At 41.2% G+C, this 22,643-nt stretch overlaps 1 protein-coding gene across 2 annotated transcripts in view; it reads left to right on the forward strand.

Annotated features, from left to right (window-relative positions):
• The window catches only part of agps (alkylglycerone phosphate synthase), a 218,479-nt gene that overhangs the window by 174,996 nt on the left and 20,840 nt on the right, over nt 1–22,643 (forward strand). For both annotated transcript variants that reach the window (XM_072477056.1, XM_072477065.1), the window contains exons 14-19: nt 512–624; nt 3,218–3,287; nt 7,870–7,931; nt 10,443–10,532; nt 12,764–12,863; nt 19,061–19,118. In XM_072477056.1, coding sequence (XP_072333157.1) covers nt 512–624; nt 3,218–3,287; nt 7,870–7,931; nt 10,443–10,532; nt 12,764–12,863; nt 19,061–19,118 — 493 coding nt within the window. The remainder of the gene's footprint in view (nt 1–511; nt 625–3,217; nt 3,288–7,869; nt 7,932–10,442; nt 10,533–12,763; nt 12,864–19,060; nt 19,119–22,643) is intronic.

The following is a 22,643-nucleotide window of genomic DNA, read 5'->3' on the forward strand; positions in this document are numbered from 1 at the left end:
GCCCCATAGTGTCCAAAGATCTGCAAGTTAGATGGGGTTAAAGGGTTATGGGGATAGGGCAGGGGAGTTGGCTCAGGTAGGGTGCTCTTTCAGAGGGTTGGTGCAGACTCAATGGGCTGAATGGCTTCTTTCTGAACTGTAGGGGTTATTTGGAATGTGAGCATCACTGGCAAGCTCTGAATTTGTTTTCCATCCCTAATTATTACCCTTGATCGGAATGGCTTGCTAGACCATTTCAGAGGGCAGTTAAAATTCAACCATATTGCTGTGGGCCTAGGGTCACATGTAGGCCAGACCAAGTAAAGATGGCAGATTTCCGTCCAGATTTGATTTTACACATTTTGGGAATTGAGGATGTTTCCATTTCCTAAATGTACCATGTAGAACCGGGTGGTGGTAATTCAAAAGTGCTTTTAATTGCACTATTCAGGTGTAAATATCTCTGGTTTTAGATACAGCTTCCTCACGCATTCCAATTCTGTTTAATAATCTCATACTTTTATTTCCACAGTTCAAGGGATTTGATCCCAATGAATTATGCGTAGCTACCCTACTTTTTGAAGGTAGCAGAGAAAAGGTTCTTCAACAGGAAAAGCATGTTTATGATATTGCTGCCAAAGTTGGGTAAGACTTTAAAAAAAAACATAATATAGTGAGTTAAAAAGGTTACTTTTCTAGTTCCAATTACAATTACATACAATAGTTACATATCCCTACCAACACGACATTAAGCTTCTATAAGACCATAAGACACAGGAGCAGAATTAGGCCCCTCGACCCATCAAGTGTGCTCCATCATTCAATCATGGCGGATATTTTTCTTATCCCCATTCTGCTACCTTCTCCCATAACCCCATATCCGTTATTGATCAAGAACTATCTATCTCTGTCTTAAAGACACTCCGTGATTTGGACTCCACAGCCTTCTGCAGCAAAGAGTTCCACAGATTCACCAGCCTCTGGCTGAAGAAATACCTTCTCATCTCTGTTTTAAAGGATCACCCCTTCGGTCTGAGGTTGTGCCCTCGGGTTCTAGTTTTTCTACTACTGGAAGCATCCTCTCCACGTCCACTCTATCCAGGCCTCGCAGTATCTTGTAAGTTTCGATAGGGGCTGGTTTAGCACAGTGGGCTAAAGTGCTGGCTTGTAATGTAGAACACAGCCAGCAACGCGGGTTCAATTCCCGTACCAGCCTCCCAGAACAGCTGCCGGAATTTGGCGACTAGGGGTTTTTCACAGTAACTTCATTGAAGCCTACCTGTGACAATAAGTGATTATTATTATTATAAGATCCCCCCCCCCCCCATATCCTTCTAAACTCCATCGAGTACAGACCCAGAGTCCTCAACTGCTCCTCTTATGCCAAGCTCTTCTTTTCAGGTATCATTCTTGTGAACATTCTCTGGACCTTTTTCAAGGCCACCATATCCTTCCTTAGATATAATAAACTCTATAATAATTAATATACAATTTAAGGTAGAAGTCATTGTATTTGAAATGGCGAATAAGTGGTTGTCTATTTCGTTGTAAACGTAAAGTACCCAATTCTTTCTTTTCCAGTTAAGAGGCAATTTAGTGTGGCCAATCCACACACCCTGCACATCTTTGAGTTGTGGGGGTGAGACCCACGCAGACACTGGGAAAATGTGCAAACTCCACACAGACAGTGACCCGGGGCCGGGATCGAACCTGGGTCCTCAGCGCTGTGAGGCAGCAGAGCTAACCACCGCCACCGTTCCGCACCGGTGGTCGCCTGTTTAACTCCTAAACAGAAAGTGCTGGAAAAACTCAGCAGATCTGGCAGCATCTGTGGAGAAATGTGGGGAGACAAATGCTTTGTTTCTTTACTACTACTGTTACCACACTCTTTGCTCCTTGACAGCTAAAGCTGTCCACAGCTACTTGACTATTTTCTAAGTATCTGGATCCCACGTGCTTTAATTTGTGCTGCATAAATATAGCATAAGAAATAAGAGCAGGAATGGGCCATGCAGCCCCTCAAGCCTGCTCAGCTATTCAATAAGCTCAAACGACCATGGCTGATCTGATCTTGAACTCAACTGCACTTTCCTGCTCCTCGCCCAAAACCCTCAGCTTCTCGACAGTTCACAAATCTGTCCACCTCAGCCTTGAATATATTGAATGACGAGTCTTAAAAAGACACTAAAATAAAAGCAAAACACTGTAGATGCTGGAGATCTGAAATGAAAACAAAGTGCTGGAAAACCTCAGCAGGCCTGACAGTATCTGTAGAGACAGAAGCAGAGTTAATGTTTCAAGTCCAATATGACTTCTTTGGATACGAATAGAGGTAGAAATGTGATGGGTTTTATGTTGTTGAAAAAAGAGAGGGTCAGGTGGCACAAAAGGGAAGGTCTGGGATTATTTAGAGAGTGGGAGGGAGATTGAATATCAAAAATGTCAAGGAGCAAAGGGGCATCCTTCTATTAGCTGCAGAGAGAAGAATCTATCTCCCAACCATTGTCCATAATCACCTCTACGTTGATTTTTACTCCCCCCAACTTAAATGGTCCTCTGTACCACAAGTGTGGTGATCAATTTGCTCATCCTCCCTGCAGCCCCTGCCTTATCCACACAAGCTGCAAAGAACCTCAACCTGTATGGACAGGTACCAGCCATGAAGCTGCTTTGTAGCTACTCTCCTCATTTTGCACCCTCTCACCCCCAGTTCTGCTCCTCAGCTCTCCGGCAGTTGACTCGCAGTCCCTGAACTCACCATCGCTAATGTTTGCTGATCCTCCCATCACAGATTATTTCTCTTCCCAAACATGGGAAAGAGACAGCCTGTTACAGGAGCAGTTCCATGCTGAATCCTCATTCAAACGTACATGTTCGACCGGGATTTTGAAATTTGGCACCAAGGGGCAGCAGGAACTTGCTTCAAGGGCCGCATCGGACCCCTGGGCCACATATTGGGCAAGCTTGTCGTAAATCCTCATTCTGTTCATATTTGTTATGATCTACCCCCCAATTATTGTGCATCAACCGACAATCACTGGAAGACTTTTTGGTATCACCAGTTCATCAATGTCAAGTGCAGAAAAACAGAGACCTATGCATATGTTTTGAAATGCAACAAGTGTGCTGACTACTGGCTCCAATTAAAATGAAAAACTCTGCAAATATCAATGAATAATATTTTTGATTTCTGTGAGCACTGCCTTGTCTCTGTTAAGATGAATGTTTTTGATTACAGGGGCCTGGCAGCTGGGGAAGATAACGGACAGCGGGGCTATATGCTAACATTTGTTATTGCTTACATTCGGGTATGTTGTTTGTTGATGTATTTTTCATTTTCAATTTAGTAATTTTGGTGCATTTTCCCCTAGACAGCAAAAACCTTTTTGGGGCTGAATTTTGAGGAAAACAAAATTTAACCAGATGATAAATTCTATACCAGATGGAAATATTCAATACGGATCCACATTAACAATTCTAGCTTCTAGCCAACAATTTTTAGTGAGCCTGTTTAATTTAAGACATTTTTTTTTTTGATTCAAATTCTTCTCAACTTTTTAAGCACCATTAATATTCAACGTAATGAGAAGTTTAAAGTTCCTTGTTGTAACTAGAAGCTAATTATTCATCATAGACGAAGGGAGGCTGGTAATTTCTTATTCAGTACAAACAATTGATTATTTTATTCTCATAGCATGGATGTCCCACCTAGTGCAAAGGACTGAGAATTGTTAAAATGCATTTGTTGATTAAGGTTTGAATATTGATCATGGAAAAATAAACATCATCATTATTCCTACAAGAGACCAGGCTTGCCGAGAGCAGATCTTTGAAAGAAAAACATTACACGTTCATCTGACAGGTTAAGAGTTCAGAGGAAATGTGTGAGCAAGGTGCAGGTTTTGTTGTAAAGAATTTGTTAACTTGATGTTGTAAGCATCCCGTCCCAAACAAATGGTTCAGAATGTGTTCCCTCCATCCACCTCTCAGCTCTGGTCTAGTTAACCTCAAGAGTATCTTTACTTTGATGTTGTGCTCCATGACTATTTCTTTTGATGATCTTAACACTGCTATCAGCAGAATCCCTAAGTCAGGATATCTATCTACAGGGGATTTCAATGCAAGAGTTGGTGTGGGCCTGGCCTTTCTGCCACAGACATCATGGCCTGGGAAAGATAAATGAGAACAGACCGAGATTAGTCAAGCTTTGCTGCTACCGTGAGCTTTGTGTAACGGCACCTTTCAGAACAAACCATGCAGCAAGGTGTCCTGGAGACATCCAAGATCAGGGCATTGGCACCAGCTGGATCTGATCATCACCAGATGTGACTGAACAGTATTCTCAATGCATCTAGGCTACCACAGCACTGACTGTGATACAGATTACTCCCTGGTGTTGACCAGTGTCAGGATGCAACCCTTGAAGTTTTTTCATTCATAGGCGAAATAGTATGAGTTTTACAGCAATGAAAGAGGCCCCTTCGTGCCTGCGCTGGCCACCTAGCACCTTTCTATCCTGTAAGGAACTTCTGAGCCTGGTTTCCTTTTAATGTCTGCCCTGCAGGCTGTTTTTAAAGCTACAGACTTTTGGTTTTGAACTGACCCAGGAACACCCCTTGATGCAATGCGCTCCATGGCATAGCTCGTGATGTTCTTTTGATGGACTTGGCGGGCAGCCAATCCCCTCTTCTGCAATTCCGGAACATTTTCCTGTTTCCAATTGGGATTGGTAGAGCCTTTCGGAAGATTCTGGAACAGAAGGCAGTCTCCATTTTATCTCAGTTCTGTGGAAACCTAGAAAGCAGCAGGAGCTGATTTAAATACTCGCTGTCAGTCCTGTGAAAGTGTAACTCCTGATTTAAATGCTCTCAAGTATTCTACCCAGCCAGGCCTGTGCAAATTTGACCTCTGATCAAAAGGCTGCAGGTAGCCTCCAGTCAAATCTGTGAAAGCCCAATCTTTGTTTGGAAAGCTGGTGAAGGCACGTGGTGATAGCTCTCCCCTGAGATCTCTAGAGATCTGGAAGAAAGGGCCTTTTACTTTCTCTTAACTACAGTTAATCTTAATCTGCAGAAGGAGCAGACAAGCGTCCAGAGGCAGACTGGACGGAAACCCTCTTTTAAATGCTTAGGTAGAGAATTCTAAGATATGGAACTGAAGTCAGTCAAATGAAAGTGACTCCACAGAGAATATTTTACAGCCTGCGAGTTCTAATTAGAGAAAAACCATAAAAGATCCAATCCAACCAATGATTTACAAGATCTCTAACTACAAAGACTACCACCTCCTTGGCAAAGATTCATCTCAGCCCTTTTAACCCCTGTTATTTTTGAACCTTTCCTTCCCGCCCACCGTGTCTTGTGTGTGTCTAGGTGAGAGTGGGACGGGGTTTAGGGATATATAGATTGTAGGCCATTGTTCTATTGTTTCCATTACATGCTTATCTCTTTTATTATAAATAAACAGTTTTTAATATGTTTTACTTACAAATCTGCTGCCTGTAAATTATTGGAGCAGTTGGGGGTCAGATCTCAGGAAAGCATACAAATTATTGGTAATTCACTTATGTTTGTACTCTGGAGTTTATGGGACTGAAATTGACTGGCACGCGGCCAGGGTGTTGTAACAATTCTAATCCCATTTCCCAGCACTTGGTCCATAGCCTTATATACTATGACGTTTCAAGTGCTCATCTATATGTTTCTTAAGAGCTGTGAGGGTTTCTGCCTCTACCACCCTACCAGAATCCCACCACCCTCTGGGGGAAAATGTTTTTCCGCAAATTTTTGTCTAAATTTCCTGGTCCTTACCATAAACCTATGCCCCCCCCCCCCCCCCCCCCCCAACACTCTACCAAGGGGAAAGGTTTCTTCCTGGTCTACCCTATCTATATCCCGTATAATTTTGTAGACCATAATCAGGACCTCCTCAGCCTTCTCTGGTGTGAGGAAAAGAACCCCAGCCTAACCAGCCTCACTTCATCGCTGCCCTCCTAGCAGCAACAGCCATGCTGCCTACCCAGATAAAAAACTAAAGTTCCTTGAGTCAATTGAACAAGCGCTTTTTGAAAATCCCAAGCACAGTGCAGAAGCAAAATGGAACTTCCTTTTAAGAAACCACCCGCAATACCACACTGTCAACTCATGGGAAGCTAGAGCAGAAAAATGCTGACTGTTTTGAGTTTAACATCATTTTCGTGGAAACTGTCATTGAAGCCAAGTGGTCCGATCTCATTAATTCAAAGAGAGATCCGAGCAAGAAGACTCTGAATGCGCTAAGAGCCACTCAAAGTAAAGTCCAACAGACTGCTAGGCGGTGCACCAGTGACTACTAGTTACAACTTTGCAAGAATATCCAGTTTTTTTAACACAGGAAATGCAAGGGTATGAAAGAGAAAACGGTGGCAAGCCCATCAGCAAAGAAAGCGGATTCATTGAAACAAAGGCAGGGGTGGTTATCACCGACTGCAATAAACAGTTGGAGAGATGGGTGGAACACTACCTTGAGTCGTACTCTAGGGATAGCACTGTCACCGAGCATACTCGCAACCTAGAAAGCCTGCCTGACATGGTAGGGCTGAATATTGAACTCGCAGTGGAAGAGCTGAGCAAAGCTGTTTACTGAATTGCAATGGACAAAGCTGCAGTGTTCATGCTATACCTTCGGCATTCATTGAGCACAGGAACCTGGCACTCATACAGCATCTACACAAACTTCTTGGTCCTTCCTGGAGGGAGGGGGCAGTGCCGCAGGATGTGGATGATGCAAAGATTCTGACCCTGTACACAAACAATGATGACCACAGCGATTGCAACAACTATTGATGCATCTTCCTGCAGACTGGTGGAAAAAGCGTTTACTCATGTTGCCCTCGTCAGATGGCAGATCCTGGCTGCATGCATCCATTTCAAATCCCAGCGAAGCTTCATAATTGGAAGATCTACAATTGACTTAAACCTCTCAGTCTGACAGCTACAAGAGAAATGCTGTGAACAAAGGAAACCACTATATATTACCTTCATCAATCTCACCAAGGCATCCGACCATATGAGCAGAGGCGATGCATTTAAGCTACGGAAAAAATTTGCTGCCTGCCGAAACTGCTCAATGTGATCTCCAAATGAGTAAAATCAGCTAGATGGGGCAACATTGCGCAAGTGGTGTCAAATATCGTTGTTTTTTGGCACCGATATTCTTTGGCATTTTCTTCACTTTGCTGCTGCCATATGCTTTCTGGTTGGCTGCAGAGGTGTTTACTTACTTGCCAGAACAGACGGAAAGATGGTCCACCTTGCTCGCCTGAGATCCAAGACAAAAGTGAAACAAGTTCTCCTCAGTGAGTTGCTCTATAATTGCAATGTTGTTTGAGTATTCCATACCGAGGGACACCTTCAGTGACAAATGGACAGACTCTCACACCTGTAAAGAGTTTGGTTTGACCATTAACATCAGAAAGACAAATGCCATCGTCGGGGATGTTACCATACAGCCACTATCTATCAGAATTGACGATGCGACACTGGAGATTGTTGATAGCTTCACAAATATATAACCGTCAGCAATCTGTCACTTGATGCTGAAATCAACACCCACATCACAAAAACTGAAGCTTTTCTGTCTATGCCGAGTAAGAGCGTGTGGAACAACAGCAACCTGACTGCAGGTTACCAAGCCTGCACCTTTCGTGCACTAATGTCCACTATGGTGCAACCATCGTTTTACAACTATGACAACAGCTGACAGAGCTGTCACTATTTCTATAGCTGATTGTATCAAAAATGCCTCATTCTGATAATGGGGAAATGTTTTTTTAACAGATATTTTAGAATATGGTTACTGTTTGGTAGTATAAGATATACTATTTTTAACACTGCATTTTATGATCCTCAGGACTTGGGCATGGACTATTACATCATAGGAGAATCATTTGAAACCTCTGTTCCTTGGGACCGGTAAAGAATTCTTGTAAACATTTCTTACTGAAAAGCATTTGTATTCTTCTCTGTAGTATTTATTGGTTGATGAAATGGTTACTCTCTATTATGAATGTACAGCTCTGCCTAAAGAAAAAGGTTAATGTTTAAAACCTGCAACACACCACTTGTATCTTTTCATGTTGCATCCATTGCAGAAGAGGCCAAAATGCACATGTCTGCATTGGCCGTGATGATAGTCACTGGAATAGGCCCAACACCAGTTTAAAATTACCATGGTATTCTGGTAATCCGCAGTACCTCTAGGAATAGACATTAGGAACGATATCTTCAGTTATTGTGCACTCTTGTTGACAACAACACATAACCCCAATTTAGGAGAGAATTGTACATCCCTGTTGTGGCAGGGGGCGGGGTCATAAAATGTGGAGAGGGCACGCAAACTCCATTGACTTTGGCGGGAACGGAAGATCCTGCTAGTGGGAGGGGCTGTAAAATTCCATCCTTAATGTTGAATTCCTGTGGGAATATTTAAGATGATTATAAATCGCAATGTGCCAATCACTTTCATATGAGCCACTTCATAGAGGATCTTCAGACATTCATTCTATACTTCAACTACTGTGTCATGCCAAGTTGGGCTGAAGAAATATTGGTCATCAATCAGCATAATGGTTAAGTAAAATATCAGTTCCTCAAGAGATTCAATTCAGTTTTGACCCATTGGCTGTTCATATGCACCTCACAATTTCAGAGGTAGTTTCGTGACTTAATTCTCCCCTACCCAATCCTGGCGAGGGGCATATTATAACTGGCAGAAGATTAACCTTTTGGACCAGCAGTGTCCACAGTATTTTAGGTATAGTCTTCCAAATGAGACACTATTGTTGGCTCAGGTGAAATGAAAAGATTCTGTGGCACTAAAGAGTAAAGAGATTGTTCTCTCTATCCGGACCATAATTCTTCGCTGAATCAACATGTTTAACACAAACCTGCTGTATGTGGACCTTTTGCGGTGTGCAAATTAGTTGCTACACTTGCCTACATAAGTTGTTGAATTTTGAGACATCTTCAGAATATGATATGGTGCCATATAAATGCAGTCTTTTTTTTACCGAAGAATGTCCAAGGACTATTCTTTAAATTTAATTAACTTTTTAAAAATTAGAATGTTCTTTTCCCTCAGTGCTAATTTTGTCATGTGACCTATTGTCGGAAAAATAGTGGCTGCGATTCTCCTGAATCGGCGACTAAATGCTGCTGCCAGTGGAAAGCCTGAGTTCACACTGGCGCTGGGAGTGATATTGATGTGCCATTCAATGGCATTTGAAGTCTTCCCATCATTAAGTGAAAGTGTTCTCATCTGTATCATTTAAACCACTCAAAAAGTCAGCCAGTATACCAAGTTTAAAGGCCTGTGCCTTTGTGTCACGCCCTTGAAACTAAATTGTCTACATAGTTTGGATCTAACAACAGCAGTTTTTACGTTACTTTTTTTAAAATTTAGAGTATCCAATAATTTGTTTTCCAATTAATGGACAATTAACGTGGCCAATCCACCTACTCTGCACATCTTTTGGGTTATGGGGGTGAGACCCACACAGACATGGGGAGAATGTGCAAACTCCACACGGGCAGTCGCCCAGGGCCGGGATCGAACCTGGGATCTCAGCGCTGTGAGACAGCGGTGCTAACCACTGCGTCACCGTGCCTCCCTTTTTTTTATAGTTACTTGATAATAACATTGGTCAATTGTATTTGGGAATAAAAGTGGAAATGTATGTGGTATTTAATGCATTATCATCAATAATATATTTGAAATCTTACACCTGTGTACACTTGTCTGTATAACTACCTTTTGTTAACTTATTCTCAAAACATTTTGCTAGCTTTTTCCATCATAAATTTAGATGTCCACATTATATTGATAATTGTCTTAAGTAAATTTCTTGTGCTGATATTGAACCGTGCCAGTAGTGGTGCTGTCGTGAATCAGTTTACATCTTTAAGCTTCTTGGCTGGTTCTGCGTAAATTCCTCTGCTTCAATTAACTTTTGCTACTATAAATATAAAATAAAAGTATTATATTAAAAAAGGACAAAATATATGAATTTAAAATGAGAATTTAATTAAGTCTGCATGCCCAGTTCTTTCATCCTACTAGACCTGAAGACTGCATTTAATATTGGGTCCTTGTGTACATCATCGCGAAGGATCAACCAGTATAGTTATTAGCTTAATAGTTATTAACTTAGTTGTTATGCATTATGCGATCAGTTATGTTGATGGTCCAACTATGGTTAATATATAATTAACAGATGTGATATATGCTGTTGAATTACTTGAATACTAAATGAATGTACATGGTACAATATTTTGACCTTTTGTTAGAAAATCATTCATTGCTGTTACTTTTGGCATTGCAGAAGAATTGGTTCAGACTGACAAATTTTCAACCATCTTTTATTAGAAGGTGTTAGGCAGATAGTGTAAATAGACCCAACAATTTACTCTGAATATGTATTTTAGGGTGATTGACCTCTGCAGGAATGTGAAAGAGAAACTAGTAAGAGAAAGTAAAGAAAGAGGTGTTCAGTTTCCCCCTCTTGCTACATGTAGGTAAGTATTTCTTTTTAAATCCTGCTCTCAAATATGTTTGGTTCTTGTGGTTTCAGCCCTCTAAAATATCCAAGTCTGCGATTTGCAATTATGTTGTCCTTTGTCCATGTGAATGCATAATTGGCTGTCTTGTCCTTTGGAATAACTCACTGGCCAACATGTTTGCATCGGACCTTGCTGAATAAAACACTTTGAAATGCAACATTTAATCTGTTGGAACTTATTTCCCATGCACCTGTTGTGGAACTAGGCAAAATATATTTGATCATTTGAGCTCTGCAAATGTTGACTATAGCGAGTGAGGGACTTTGTTCATCAAGCCCAGTCCTGAACTGACATTTATGGAAGTAATTATTATAATTATATTTTATTCTTTTACTTGCATTGTGAAGCTATATTCTGAATAAACAAAAATTCAGTGGGATACATTTATTTTTAGCTGTACAATAAATAACTGGGGCACTCCATTCACAGTTGGTAATCAGCCCTTAGATCCTTCCTGGTCCTTGTGGAAGTTCTGTGGCAAGTGGTAAACAGTGTTGTTGATATAAATAAGCAAGTTGAGTGCTTTGCCTACTTTTGAAAGGAAGAAAATGGCTACCTGCCCCTCCATGGTGGCTGTTAATTTTGCTTTGCTCCTACTACCTCCATAGGTGACTGGGAAAATCACATCTTGAGGTGAGTTTTGATTCCTCTGAAGGCAGTGATGGTGCACTTTTACCTTTATAATACTGTTGCAGTGTAAAGGTGTTTTAATGTAAATGCAGCCTTACTGCAGTTTTTTTTTTTAAAATTGCTAACATCGTACCAACAGCAACCATTGCAATATCTTGTAAAAGATAGAGTCAATCATAAGATGTTACAATCTCATCACAACAAACAATCTCATCACAACAAACTTCAGAGGTGATAACTTATGGAAGATAGATTGTAGTAGGTGACAAAAAATAACAGGTGTTTTTTGAGACTTGTGAAGAAGAAGAGGCGAAAGAATTTGGGTAAAGCATTTCAGTGTGAGTGACTGGAAGTTTGGAGATGATAACTCGAGTAAATTGAGGGAGATGCAAAGGAGGCCAGATCTATGAGAGTGGATAATATGCTGACACATGGTGCTAGAAGAGCTTGGAAAGTAACAAGAGGAAAGACCACGGAGGGACTTGTTGAGGAAATTAGGTTGGGTGATGGAAGGGCAGGAATTAGTGTAGGATAGACAGTGCGCAGTGGAGTTTGCATGAGTTGTAGTTTTTGAAGGGTGCAAATTGAGAATCCCATTAGCCAAGTTTTAGATGGTTTCATTAGCAGTGTGAGTAAGGGCAGAATGTGGTCATGGTGACTAGAATATGGAGCATTGAAGTTCAACCTGGTCAAACCATTAGTTTCAACTGCCAATCAGTAGATGGTAAGAGCTGAGTCAATCCGTTGTTTAGATATAAACTGTCCAAAAATGGATGCTTGGGACTGTCTGGCTTAAATGCATAAAAATCTGGAACAGGAACCAGATCTGCCTAATTCTGGTTTTATCAAAGGTGGGACAAGGGGCAGACAACCAACCCAATCATTGGAAGTGGTTCGAACATTTAAATGTTATAATGAGGCAGCATGCCTTCATTTTAACAGTCATTCAATTTTCAACCATAGGCAGCTGGGTGTCCTGTGCCTGGGAAACTCATCAGCTGAAAGAAAGCGAGAAGGAAAACATCCATGAGATGAGTGTCTTTGCAGCACTGCTTTTAGGCAAAAAGGAGCAGGAATACTTCCTCCAGGCCCAACATGCTACCATGTTGGCCACAACCCTCGCCTGCCTCAATCGGACAACTCGGACGTCCACTCCCCACTTCCTCCCTTGGCCACCATCCAGTCCTCTCCCCATAATCAGGACTCCGCTCAGATCACTACGGAATGACTCCCTCTGCCACAACTATCTCTTCAAAGCATTCCCCCACCATGTGAAGTAAGCTTCCTGCCCAAGAGGCCTCCAGTCTGTCAATTCAGCTATCCGTGGATGGGAACACCACAGAAAAGAAATGTAAACAGCCCTGCAGTTAAATTCTGCAGGACGTTCGCAGGAAACCCATTCCTTCTGGTTTCACCTCACAGCAGCATCCCTGTGCAAAACCAGGTCATGGATTTCTATCAGTGAACTTGTATTAATGTAAGAACAATATAATAACAAACTATTGAGGAGACTATTTGTGTGATTGTCTAACAAAACTTTTTTGTTTCTCTTTCAGAGTTACCCAAACTTATGATGCTGGAGCTTGCGTCTATTTTTACTTTGCTTTTAATTACAGGGGTATAAGTGACCCAATTAGTGTGTTTGAGCAAATTGAGGTAACGTTCTCCAAATACTCCTGTATCTGGTTCATTTTAAAGCTATGTGTAATGTAAAAAATCGACTTTTCTTTGACGATATTTTGAATTAATTGAAAATTTTTATTAATTTGCAGAATGAGAATAGTAATATGTGACTGGTTCCTATTTTATGCAACTTATGTTTTTTCTGAACTCTTTGAAACACATCTGATCACCTACATGTTTACAAATAGGTGTAAGATTCTGCAGGCCACAAGATACACTACGGTTATACAAAGTTGAAGATTTTTTTTGGTTTATAATCTAGTTGTTGAAACAAACTTTAGACTCTGATAATTATCTTGGCCAATGCTTATTGCAGCTACTGTAGAGCTATTAAAGTGTTCTGCTATCCTATTCCGGATGAGCTTTTGTGAAGGAAACAAAATCCAGTATACAAACTTGGTGGTACAGAACTTGAATATTGAAAAGAGAGAGAAGTTGTCAAAGTTTTTAGTCATGAACTCATTCGGACAAATGCAGGAATGCCAAATTTAAAATGATCACAACAATTTATACTACAGGAAAAGAGGATGCTCATTGATTGGCAAGTCAACTCTGATTGCCCGAGACATTGCCATAGAGAAAACAAGGGGAAACCATAGGCTTCCCAGCTACAAGGTATTTCAGAAAAGGTGCACGGCTTGAACATATTTATTTTGTTTGCAGATAATGTTTCTCTATGTATTTAGCTTCTTGCAAAAGTAAATGTGCCATGTTACAAGTTGGACTAAATATCATTTGTTAGCTCTTAGTGTAGCTGCTAGCACAGAAGGGATTGTTCAACTGTGAACAAATGTTTATTAATTTAGTAAACATTTTGTTTTGGGCTGGTTGAGTATGGCTGTACTCTGCCTATTGTGATAGCTGAAGGAACATGTTGTTTGATTTGATTAGTTATTATTGGGATTTATGACCTATGTACTTGACATCACACCAGCATTCAAGTTCATGCATGACACTCTGTATTGTGTGATAGGTACAACATCATTTTGGACTGATGACAACATCCTTTAATGCAAAATACCACATGCATGGCTACTGCATAATAGCCGTATGAAATGGCTTGCTTAACCTGTTCAAATTTTTGAGTAACTTGGCCTTTCCAACGTAATTTGAGGTAGACTGCACATTTCTCATGTCTAAAACTAGTGGCCTTAGGTCTATTTGCAAGTTTGCACGATACACAGTAAAGAATGATCCGATCAGGAGAACCATTGGCCCGCAGCATAACCTTGATGCACCTATTTCTGTCAAATGACTAGGTACCCATTAACTGGTTTACTGATGAGACCAATCTCATAGCACTTGGAGCTATACAAATTGTGTATTGACCAGTGAAGGTAGATTTGTGGTAGACGGTAGTGGCTTCCTTTAGTGGCATATTTGTAAATAAGCTCCTAATGTCGAATGAGCACAGGCAAAGCATTTCTGTCAGTACGTAGGGCATGTATAGTCTTGCAAAGATGAAGGAATCCTTCACCATGTATGCTGAAATCTCACGAAGAACTGGCTGTTGCCATTCACTAAACCATTTGAGTTTAGCTCAACCAAGCTTATGAATGAACGTGCCGCTGAAGGAAGCCATAGAAGTTTGTGCTATGTAACGCTCTCATGGCAATATAGATGCAACGCCATTTTCTGAATCTGTATTCATTAAACTTATGAACTTAGCAACTCATGCAGTTAAGTTCAGTTTTAATACACCACGTATGCCAAAATAGATGGTGTAGCCTTGGGATCTAGATCCGGCACGCTAATGTTTCTATCGGTTTCCATGATAAACGTGTTTCTGATAGAAAGAGCCCTAACTTGCTTGTGGGTAGCACTGTTGCTTCACAGCTCAAGGGTCCCAGGTTTGATTCCCGGCTTGGATCACTGTCAGTGTGGAGTCGGCATGTTTTCCCTGTATGTGTGTGGATTTCCTCCGGGTGCTCTGGTTTCCTCCCACAAGTCCCGAAAGGCGTGCTGTTAGGTAATTTGGACATTCTGAATTCTCCCTCTGTGTACCCAAACAGGCGCCCGAATGTGGCGACTAGGGGCTTTTCACAGTAACTTCATTGCAATGTTAATGCAAGCCTACTTGTGACAATAAAGATTAGGAAAAAAAATTAACTTTTTGCCCTGTACATATTTCCGATAAGTAGTCGATACGTTTGCGATTGTTGAGTTTGCAGCTCTGTGAAACAATTTGCTTACATGCCTTAATTAGATCCATTGTGAGCTCAAATTCACTTTTCATAGAATCTCCTCAGTGCAGAAAGCTGCTTATATCGCTCCCTTTCCTCGATGTGTTTGTTGAGAAATCTAATGGATTCTCTGCTACTGTTGACCACAAGCCTATCTTCACTTGTTAGTATACATGTTGGGATTTGTATAGCTCTACATTAGAAGAATAGTTTCCTAGAACAGTATGTAATGGAACCTACGAGTGAACAAGCGGTCCTAGATCTGGTCCTGTGTAATGAGACAGGATTGATTCAGGATCTCATAGTTAGGGATCCTCTCGGAAGGAACGATCACAATATGGTGGAATTTAAAATACAGATGGAGGGTGAGAAGGTAAAATCAAACACTAGTGTTTTGTGCTTAAACAAAGGAGACTACAATGGGATGAGAGAAGAACTAGCTACGGTAAACCGGGAGCAAAGACTTTATGGTGAAACAGTTGAGGAACAGTGGAGAACCTTCCAAGCGATTTTTCACAGTGCTCAGCAAAGGTTTATACCAACAAAAAGGAAGGACGGTAGAAGGAGGGAAAATCGACCGTGGATATCTAAGGAAATAAGGGAGAGTATCAAATTGAAGGAAAAAGTAGCAAAGATTAGTGGGAGATTAGAGGACTGGGAAATCTTTCGGGGGCAACAGAAAGCTACTAAAAAAGCTATAAAGAAGAGTAAGATAGATTATGAGAGTAAACTTGCTCAGAATATAAAAACAGATAGTAAAGGTTTCTACAAATATATAAAACAAAAAAGAGTGGCTAAGGTAAATATTGGTCCTTTGGAGGATGAGAAGGGAGATTTAGTAATGGGAGATGAGGAAATGGCTGAGGAACTGAACAGGTTTTTTGGATCAGTCTTCACAGTGCAAGACACTAATAACATGCCAGTGATGGAAATGAGGCTATGTCAGGTGAGGACCTTGAGAGGATTGTTATCACTAAGGAGGTAGTGATGGGCAAGCTAATGGGGCTAAAGGTAGACAAGTCTCCTGGCCCTGAAGGAATGCATCCCAGAGTGCTAAAAGAGATGGCTAGGGAAATTGCAAATGCACTAGTGATAATTTACCAAAATTCACTAGACTCTGGGGTGGTCCCGGCGGATTGGAAATGAGCAAACGTGACACCACTGTTTAAAAAAGGAGGTAGGCAGAAAGCGGGTAATTATAGGCCAGTGAGCTTAACTTCGGTAGTAGGGAAGATGCTGGAATCTATCATCAAGGAAGAAATAGCGAGGCATCTGGATGGAAATTGTCCCATTGGGCAGATGGAGCATGGGTTCGTAAAGGGCAGGTCGTGCATAACTAATTTAGTGGAATTTTTTGAGGACATTACCAGTGCGGTAGCTAACGGGGAACCAATGGATGTGGTATATCTGGATTTCCAGAAAGCGTTTGACAAGGTGCCACACAAAAGGTTGCTGCATAAGATAAAGATGCATGGCATTAAGGGGCAAGTAGTAGCATAGATAGAGGATTGGTTAATTAATAGAAAGCAAAGAGTGGGGATTAATGGGTGTTTCTCTGGTTGGCAATCAGTAGCTAGTGGTGTCCCTCAGGGATCAGTGTTGGGCCCACAACTGTTCACAATTTACATAGATGATTTGCTGTTGGGGACCAAGGGCAATGTGTCCAAGTTTGCAGACTACACTAAGATGAGTGGTAAAGCAAAAAGTGCAGAGGATACTGGAAGTCTGCTGAGGGATTTGGATAGGTTAAGTGAATGGGCTAGGGTCTGGCAGATGGAATACAATGTTGACAAATGTGAGGTTATCCATTTTGGTAGGAATAACAGCAAAAGGGATTATTATTTAAATGATAAAATATTAAAACATGCTGCTGTGCAGAGAGACCTGAGTGTGCTAGTGCATGAGTCGCAAAAAGTTGGTTTACAGGTGCAACAGGTGATTAAGAAGGCAAATGGAATTTTGTCCTTCATTGCTAGAGGGATGGCGTTTAAGACTAGGGAGGTTATGCTGCAATTGTATAAGGCGTTAGTGAGGCCACACCTGGAGTATTGTGTTCAGTTTTGGTCTCCTTACTTGAGAAAGGACGTACTGGCACTGGAGGGTGTGTAGAGGAGATTCACTAGGTTAATTCCAGAGCTGAAGGGGTTTGATTACGAGGAGAGGTTGAGTAGACTGGGACTGTACTTTTTGGAATTTAGAAGGATGAGGGGGGATCTTATAGAAACATATAAAATTATGAAGGGAATAGATAGGATAGATGCGGGCAGGTTGTTTCCACTTGTGGGTGAAAGCAGAACTAGGGGGCATAGCCTCAAAATAAGGGGAAGTAGTTTTAGGACTGAGTTTAGGAGGAACTTCTTCACCCAAAGGGTTGTGAATCTATGGAATTCCTTGCCCAGTGAAGCAGTAGAGGCTCCTTCATTAAATGTTTTTAAGATAAAGATAGATAGTTTTTTGAAGAATAAAGGGATTAAGGGTTATTGAGTTTGGGCTAGAAAGTGGAGCTGAGTCCACAAAAGATCAACCATGATCTCATTGAATGGCGAAGCAGGCTCGAGGGGCCAGGTGGCCTACTCCTGCTCCTAGTTCTTATGTTCTTATTAGCCTGATCAACAATCTTGTAACTCGAGCCCAAGCTATTTGCTCACATTGCAACTTGACGCAGAAATACAGCACATCAAAACTATCCTGAGGGACAATGGCAATCCCGATTAGATTACTGATTGCTGTGTATAGTGCAATATGGTAAATGGGCCAAAGTCCACCACTGTCCGACCTGAAAAGTTCCCAACCCACTTCAAATTACCCTGGAAAGGCAAATTCAAAAATCTGAATTGGCTTGCAAGCTGTTTTATGCTGTTCCTATGCAGTGGCCATGCAATTGATATTTTCCACTAACAGGTGCTATCATCTTTTGAAAAGACATTCTGTGTACCACACAAATGAGCAATGATCTGTATGAATTTCAGTGCTGATATGATGCCAGTTACGTAGACTGTACATGCAAGTGCTTGGCTAATTGAATCAAACAGCAAGTTCCTTTGGTTGTTTGTAATAGGCAGAATACAAACCATACTCAAAATCCAAAACAAGTGTCTACTGCTAGATGTGATTTTGCAATTGGGCAGTACTTGTACAATTCTTAGTGCGCTAATAGCTAACTTTACTAACAGTAAATTTAAGATAATCAGTCAAGCTTACAACATGGCTCATTTAGACTTGCGGGACGCTTTCCAAGCAGGGACTCATTCTATGTAAACAAAGGGCAACTTGCAGCTTTTTCTGTATTACCTGAGAGCTTGGGGAGGCTTTAGTTCTTCTTTGGCGATGCCATGGAGAAAGCAATTAGAATTGACTTGCTAATCAATCAGCAGCCTTTTCTCCTATATTATAAATTGTTGTACTATTTGGCATTCTTGCATTTGTCCTAATGAATGCAAGATGAATTCAAAGGAGGCACAGTGGTTAGCACTGCCGCCTCACAGCGCTAGAGACCCGGTTCAATTCCAACCTTGAGTCACTGTCTGTGTAGAGTTTGCACTTTCTCCCCGTGTCTGCATAAGTTTCTTCCGGGTGCTCCGGTTTCCAGCCACAGTCCAAAGAAAAACAGGTTGGGTGGATTGGCCATGCTAAATTGCCCCTTGGTGTCCAAGGATATGTAGGTTAGATGGGTTACAGGGATAGGGCAAGGGGTAGGCCTAGGTACGGTGCTCTTTCAGAGGGTTGGTGCAGATATGATGGGCTAATTGGACTCCTGCACTGTAGGGAATCTACGAAAAGCCTCAGCAAATTATCTCTCTTTTCAACAATGTTCAAGTTCTATGCTTCCAAATTATAACTATTGGCTATAATTAATATTAAAATATACAGAGAAAGCTTGAAGGGTGGCATTGTAATAGCTTTGATTCTATATAATTGAAAATGACTTGAGGTATGTGTTGCTGAATGTATTTAATTAACAGTTTCAATTTGTGTTTATTAAATCAGGCTTCAGCCAGAGAAGAAATACTTGAGAATGGAGGAAGCCTTTCCCACCATCATGGAGGTGAGTCTGCTTTCTCATCATGTGCTTTCCCCCTTCCTCCCCCAGGCTTCTAATACAATATTCCAGAGGCTTCTGGTGCTTCACTCAAGCTACTGTTCTCCCAATGCGAGTGGAGGCAGAGATGCCTCAAGTCTGATCTATCATGGGACAGTGCCCTGATTAATTCATCTTCCCCACTAAAATCAAGTCAACTGTTGCACCTAACTAGCGAAGGCCAGCTAATGGCAGGGAGATCAAACTTGCAAAGGTCGATAGCACTATACCACAGAACACATTTACATACTGAGCAAACAGTCTTTTGAAAAGTGCAGTTTTGTCAATATTGCTGAAAAAAGATGCAAGCTGTCGAAGCTTTTCCACTTGCACTCATCACTGAAGACGAAAGAATGCCATATTTCAAAGGGAGCAACGATTTATACTGTGTGAGAAAACGGTGCTGATTGGTTGGCCAGTTGACCCTGGTCGAGGCATTGCCATGGAGAATGCACGTTACCATGGAGAATGCACCAGAGACCTGCTGTCCCCCAAACTTTTTAGTTTAGAAAAGGAGCAATGCCTGAATGTGTTCCTTTTGCCTCTAGTGGACAGGTCACTGCCTATGAATATTTGAAGCTTTCAGCAAGTGCATGAGCCACATTGATAATCTTAAATTGGTTGTTGGTATAATTCTTAGTACATTCAGGATTGTTCAGCAAGTGCTGTCCAATCACAGACAGTTTAGACTTTACATTGAGGGTGGTGAATATTTGAAAGTGGCGAATGTTTGAAAAATAGGAAAATTGAATTAATGTTTCAGTGGATGATTGAGGCATATTGATATTTGGGACCACCCGGTTAGATTGCCATATCTTTTTCAGTGCTCTGCATTCCTATGTAAAATGCCATTTTCTTCTCATAATCATCTTGTAGAAACTTGCTATTATGAACTTTAAAACAAAATATCCAGTCAAGTGTGTCATAGAAATTAAAATTGAGCTTTTTCTTACAAGCTGCACATGTAATATTTCCAATGGAAGCAATTGTATGCTTCTTGTATGCTTCAGGACGCACTTGCCCAGCAACAGGGGATTTGTAATGTTTTAAAAATGCAGGTGTCGTGGGGCTGGGCAAGTAATGATAACAATAGTTGAAGTCTTATTGAATAGAAATATGCAAATTTCAACAGTTGGCACAATAGTTTAATTTGTTATGTAAAGATCAACAGGCAGGGTGGTCACACCATCTCTAACCTCAATTATGGACAAACTAATTGCAAACAATTACATTTATTAACTGACTCAAAACCCAATATCTGCATAGAGTTACATTTGGGCCCATTGTCCGTGAAAACCTCTTGTACAAATGCTTCACAGCTGCACAACTGTGTTTGTATTCAAATTAACAGTAAGGCAAATGAGACAATGTAACCGTACTTGATAAGTTTCTGATAATTTTTCTATAATATGTACCTCATTGAAATCCGATTAAGAACGTGATTATATGACACTGATTCCAATTAATTTACAGCTCAGTATCATTTAATTTGCACTTAAGGATGCAAACTGCAGCAACCAAGGATTTGAATTAAATGGATTGAGTAATAAAAGGAATTTTTAAACTGTATCTAAAATGCAAGATGAATGCATCTTGATGTCTTTAAAATTGAATGAATGCTAAAATGGCCCCGAGTAGTTGGGTTGATTTGCTTTGGTCATCTGGGGTGCGCAACATATCATTCCTGCATGCAGATAAGTCCATGCAGTTACCTCATCATATCATCTTATCTCAATTCATTCAATACTTTAGTTGGTGCTATAACTGGATAGGAAAATCCCGGAATGGAACCCTGGCTCAAAAGACTGTAACCTTTACGTTTTTTTGTAAAACGTGGAGGAACAGTCACAGGACCCTAAGTAGCTTAATTCCATACAGATTTCAAGATTAACACAATTACAAAGTACATTTTAAACTTCAAAGGCCTCACTAACACACAAAGTCTCTTTTATGTACACAAGATGACTATGGTACGACACACTCCTCTCTGAACCCAAGTGAAACCTGTGGGTTCCTCCTCAAAATCCCCCCAGATGATTCTTATACCGTGAGCCACACTGTCACACTGAACTTGGCTTCCACATGAGGGATTTCAAATTTGGCTTTCAAAAGTCACACTTTCAAATTTTCTTTTAAGTTATGCTTTCCCTCCACTGCCTCCATCAAGGTTTCGCTTTCAGGTTTTACACCGCTCCCTTCAGGTTTCTTTGTCTTAAAGGCTTTTGCACAAACTCTGAGATCCAACCAGCAATTTCCACATTTCAAATAATGTCTCTCAAACTGTAATAATTTCTCACAAACTCGCGATTATCTTTCTGGCCTCTCACTATCCACTGCCTTTATACTCTGTAATTTTACTGAGCAGTAATCATAGAATCCCTACAATGCAGAAGGATTTACGGCATCTGTTTTCTTAACCATTACTCCACAGTATGGCTTTCTTCTAGCAAGGCTGAAAGAGATGTTTCCACTTTAGCCTTCTAAAACCAACTGCTTCTAGCAGAAGTGTGACAGCTGCCGTCTCTCTCCAACTATAATCAAATTAGCTAAACCAAAACTTAAAAGCTTCTCTACATTATAAGGCCCCAGTTGCTAAGTTTGCTGGTTTATTTATTCTTCATGCTGTAGCCCTCTAAGCACAATAGAATCTCTGCAGTGCAGAAGGGGGCCATTCGGCCCATCAAGTCTGCACCAACCCTCTGAAAGAACATCCTACCCATGGCCACTCCCCCACCCTATCCCCGTAACCTAACCTGGACACTTAAGGGACAATTTTCCTTGGCCAATCCACCTAACCTGCATATCTTTGGACTGTAGGAGGAAACCGGAGCCCCCAGAGGAAATCCATGCAGACACAGGGAGAACGTGCAAACCCTGCCCAGTCACCCAAGGCCAGAATTGAACCAGGATCCCAAGCGCTGTGAGACAGCAGTGCTAACCACTGTGCCACAGTGCCTCTCTCATCTATGTGGAATTGGAACCAATCCACACACATACAAAACGCCTTTGTCCAGCATGAATCTAATGATCAATTTTACCCTTCCAGGGAGAGAAACATTAAATTAAACCCACATATTTTTTATTTATTTATTATTAAAACTATACCTTATTACTAATGTTTACCAATACAAATATAAATGCCTTAAAACTACCTTTTACTTTCCTGACACATTGCTATTTTGGAATGTACGCTAATTTAAAGAAGATTAATGGGCATGGGTGGCACAGTGGTTAGCACTGCTGCCTCAAAGCACCAGGGACCTGGGTTGGATTCTGACCTTGGGTAGCTGTGCAAACTCCGCGGACATTCTCCCCGTGTCTGCATGGGTTTCCTCCAGGTTTCCTCCCACAGTCCAAAGATATGCAGTTTAGTTGGATTGGCTGTGCTAAATTGCCCCTTAGTGTCCAACGGTTGGAGTTACGGGGATGGAGTGGGCCTAGGTAGAGTGCTCTTTCCGAAGGTCAATGCAGATTCGATGTGCTGAATAGCCG

The sequence above is a fragment of the Scyliorhinus torazame genome, chromosome 2 (assembly GCF_047496885.1).
Source record: "Scyliorhinus torazame isolate Kashiwa2021f chromosome 2, sScyTor2.1, whole genome shotgun sequence".
Classification (NCBI taxonomy): domain Eukaryota; kingdom Metazoa; phylum Chordata; class Chondrichthyes; order Carcharhiniformes; family Scyliorhinidae; genus Scyliorhinus; species Scyliorhinus torazame.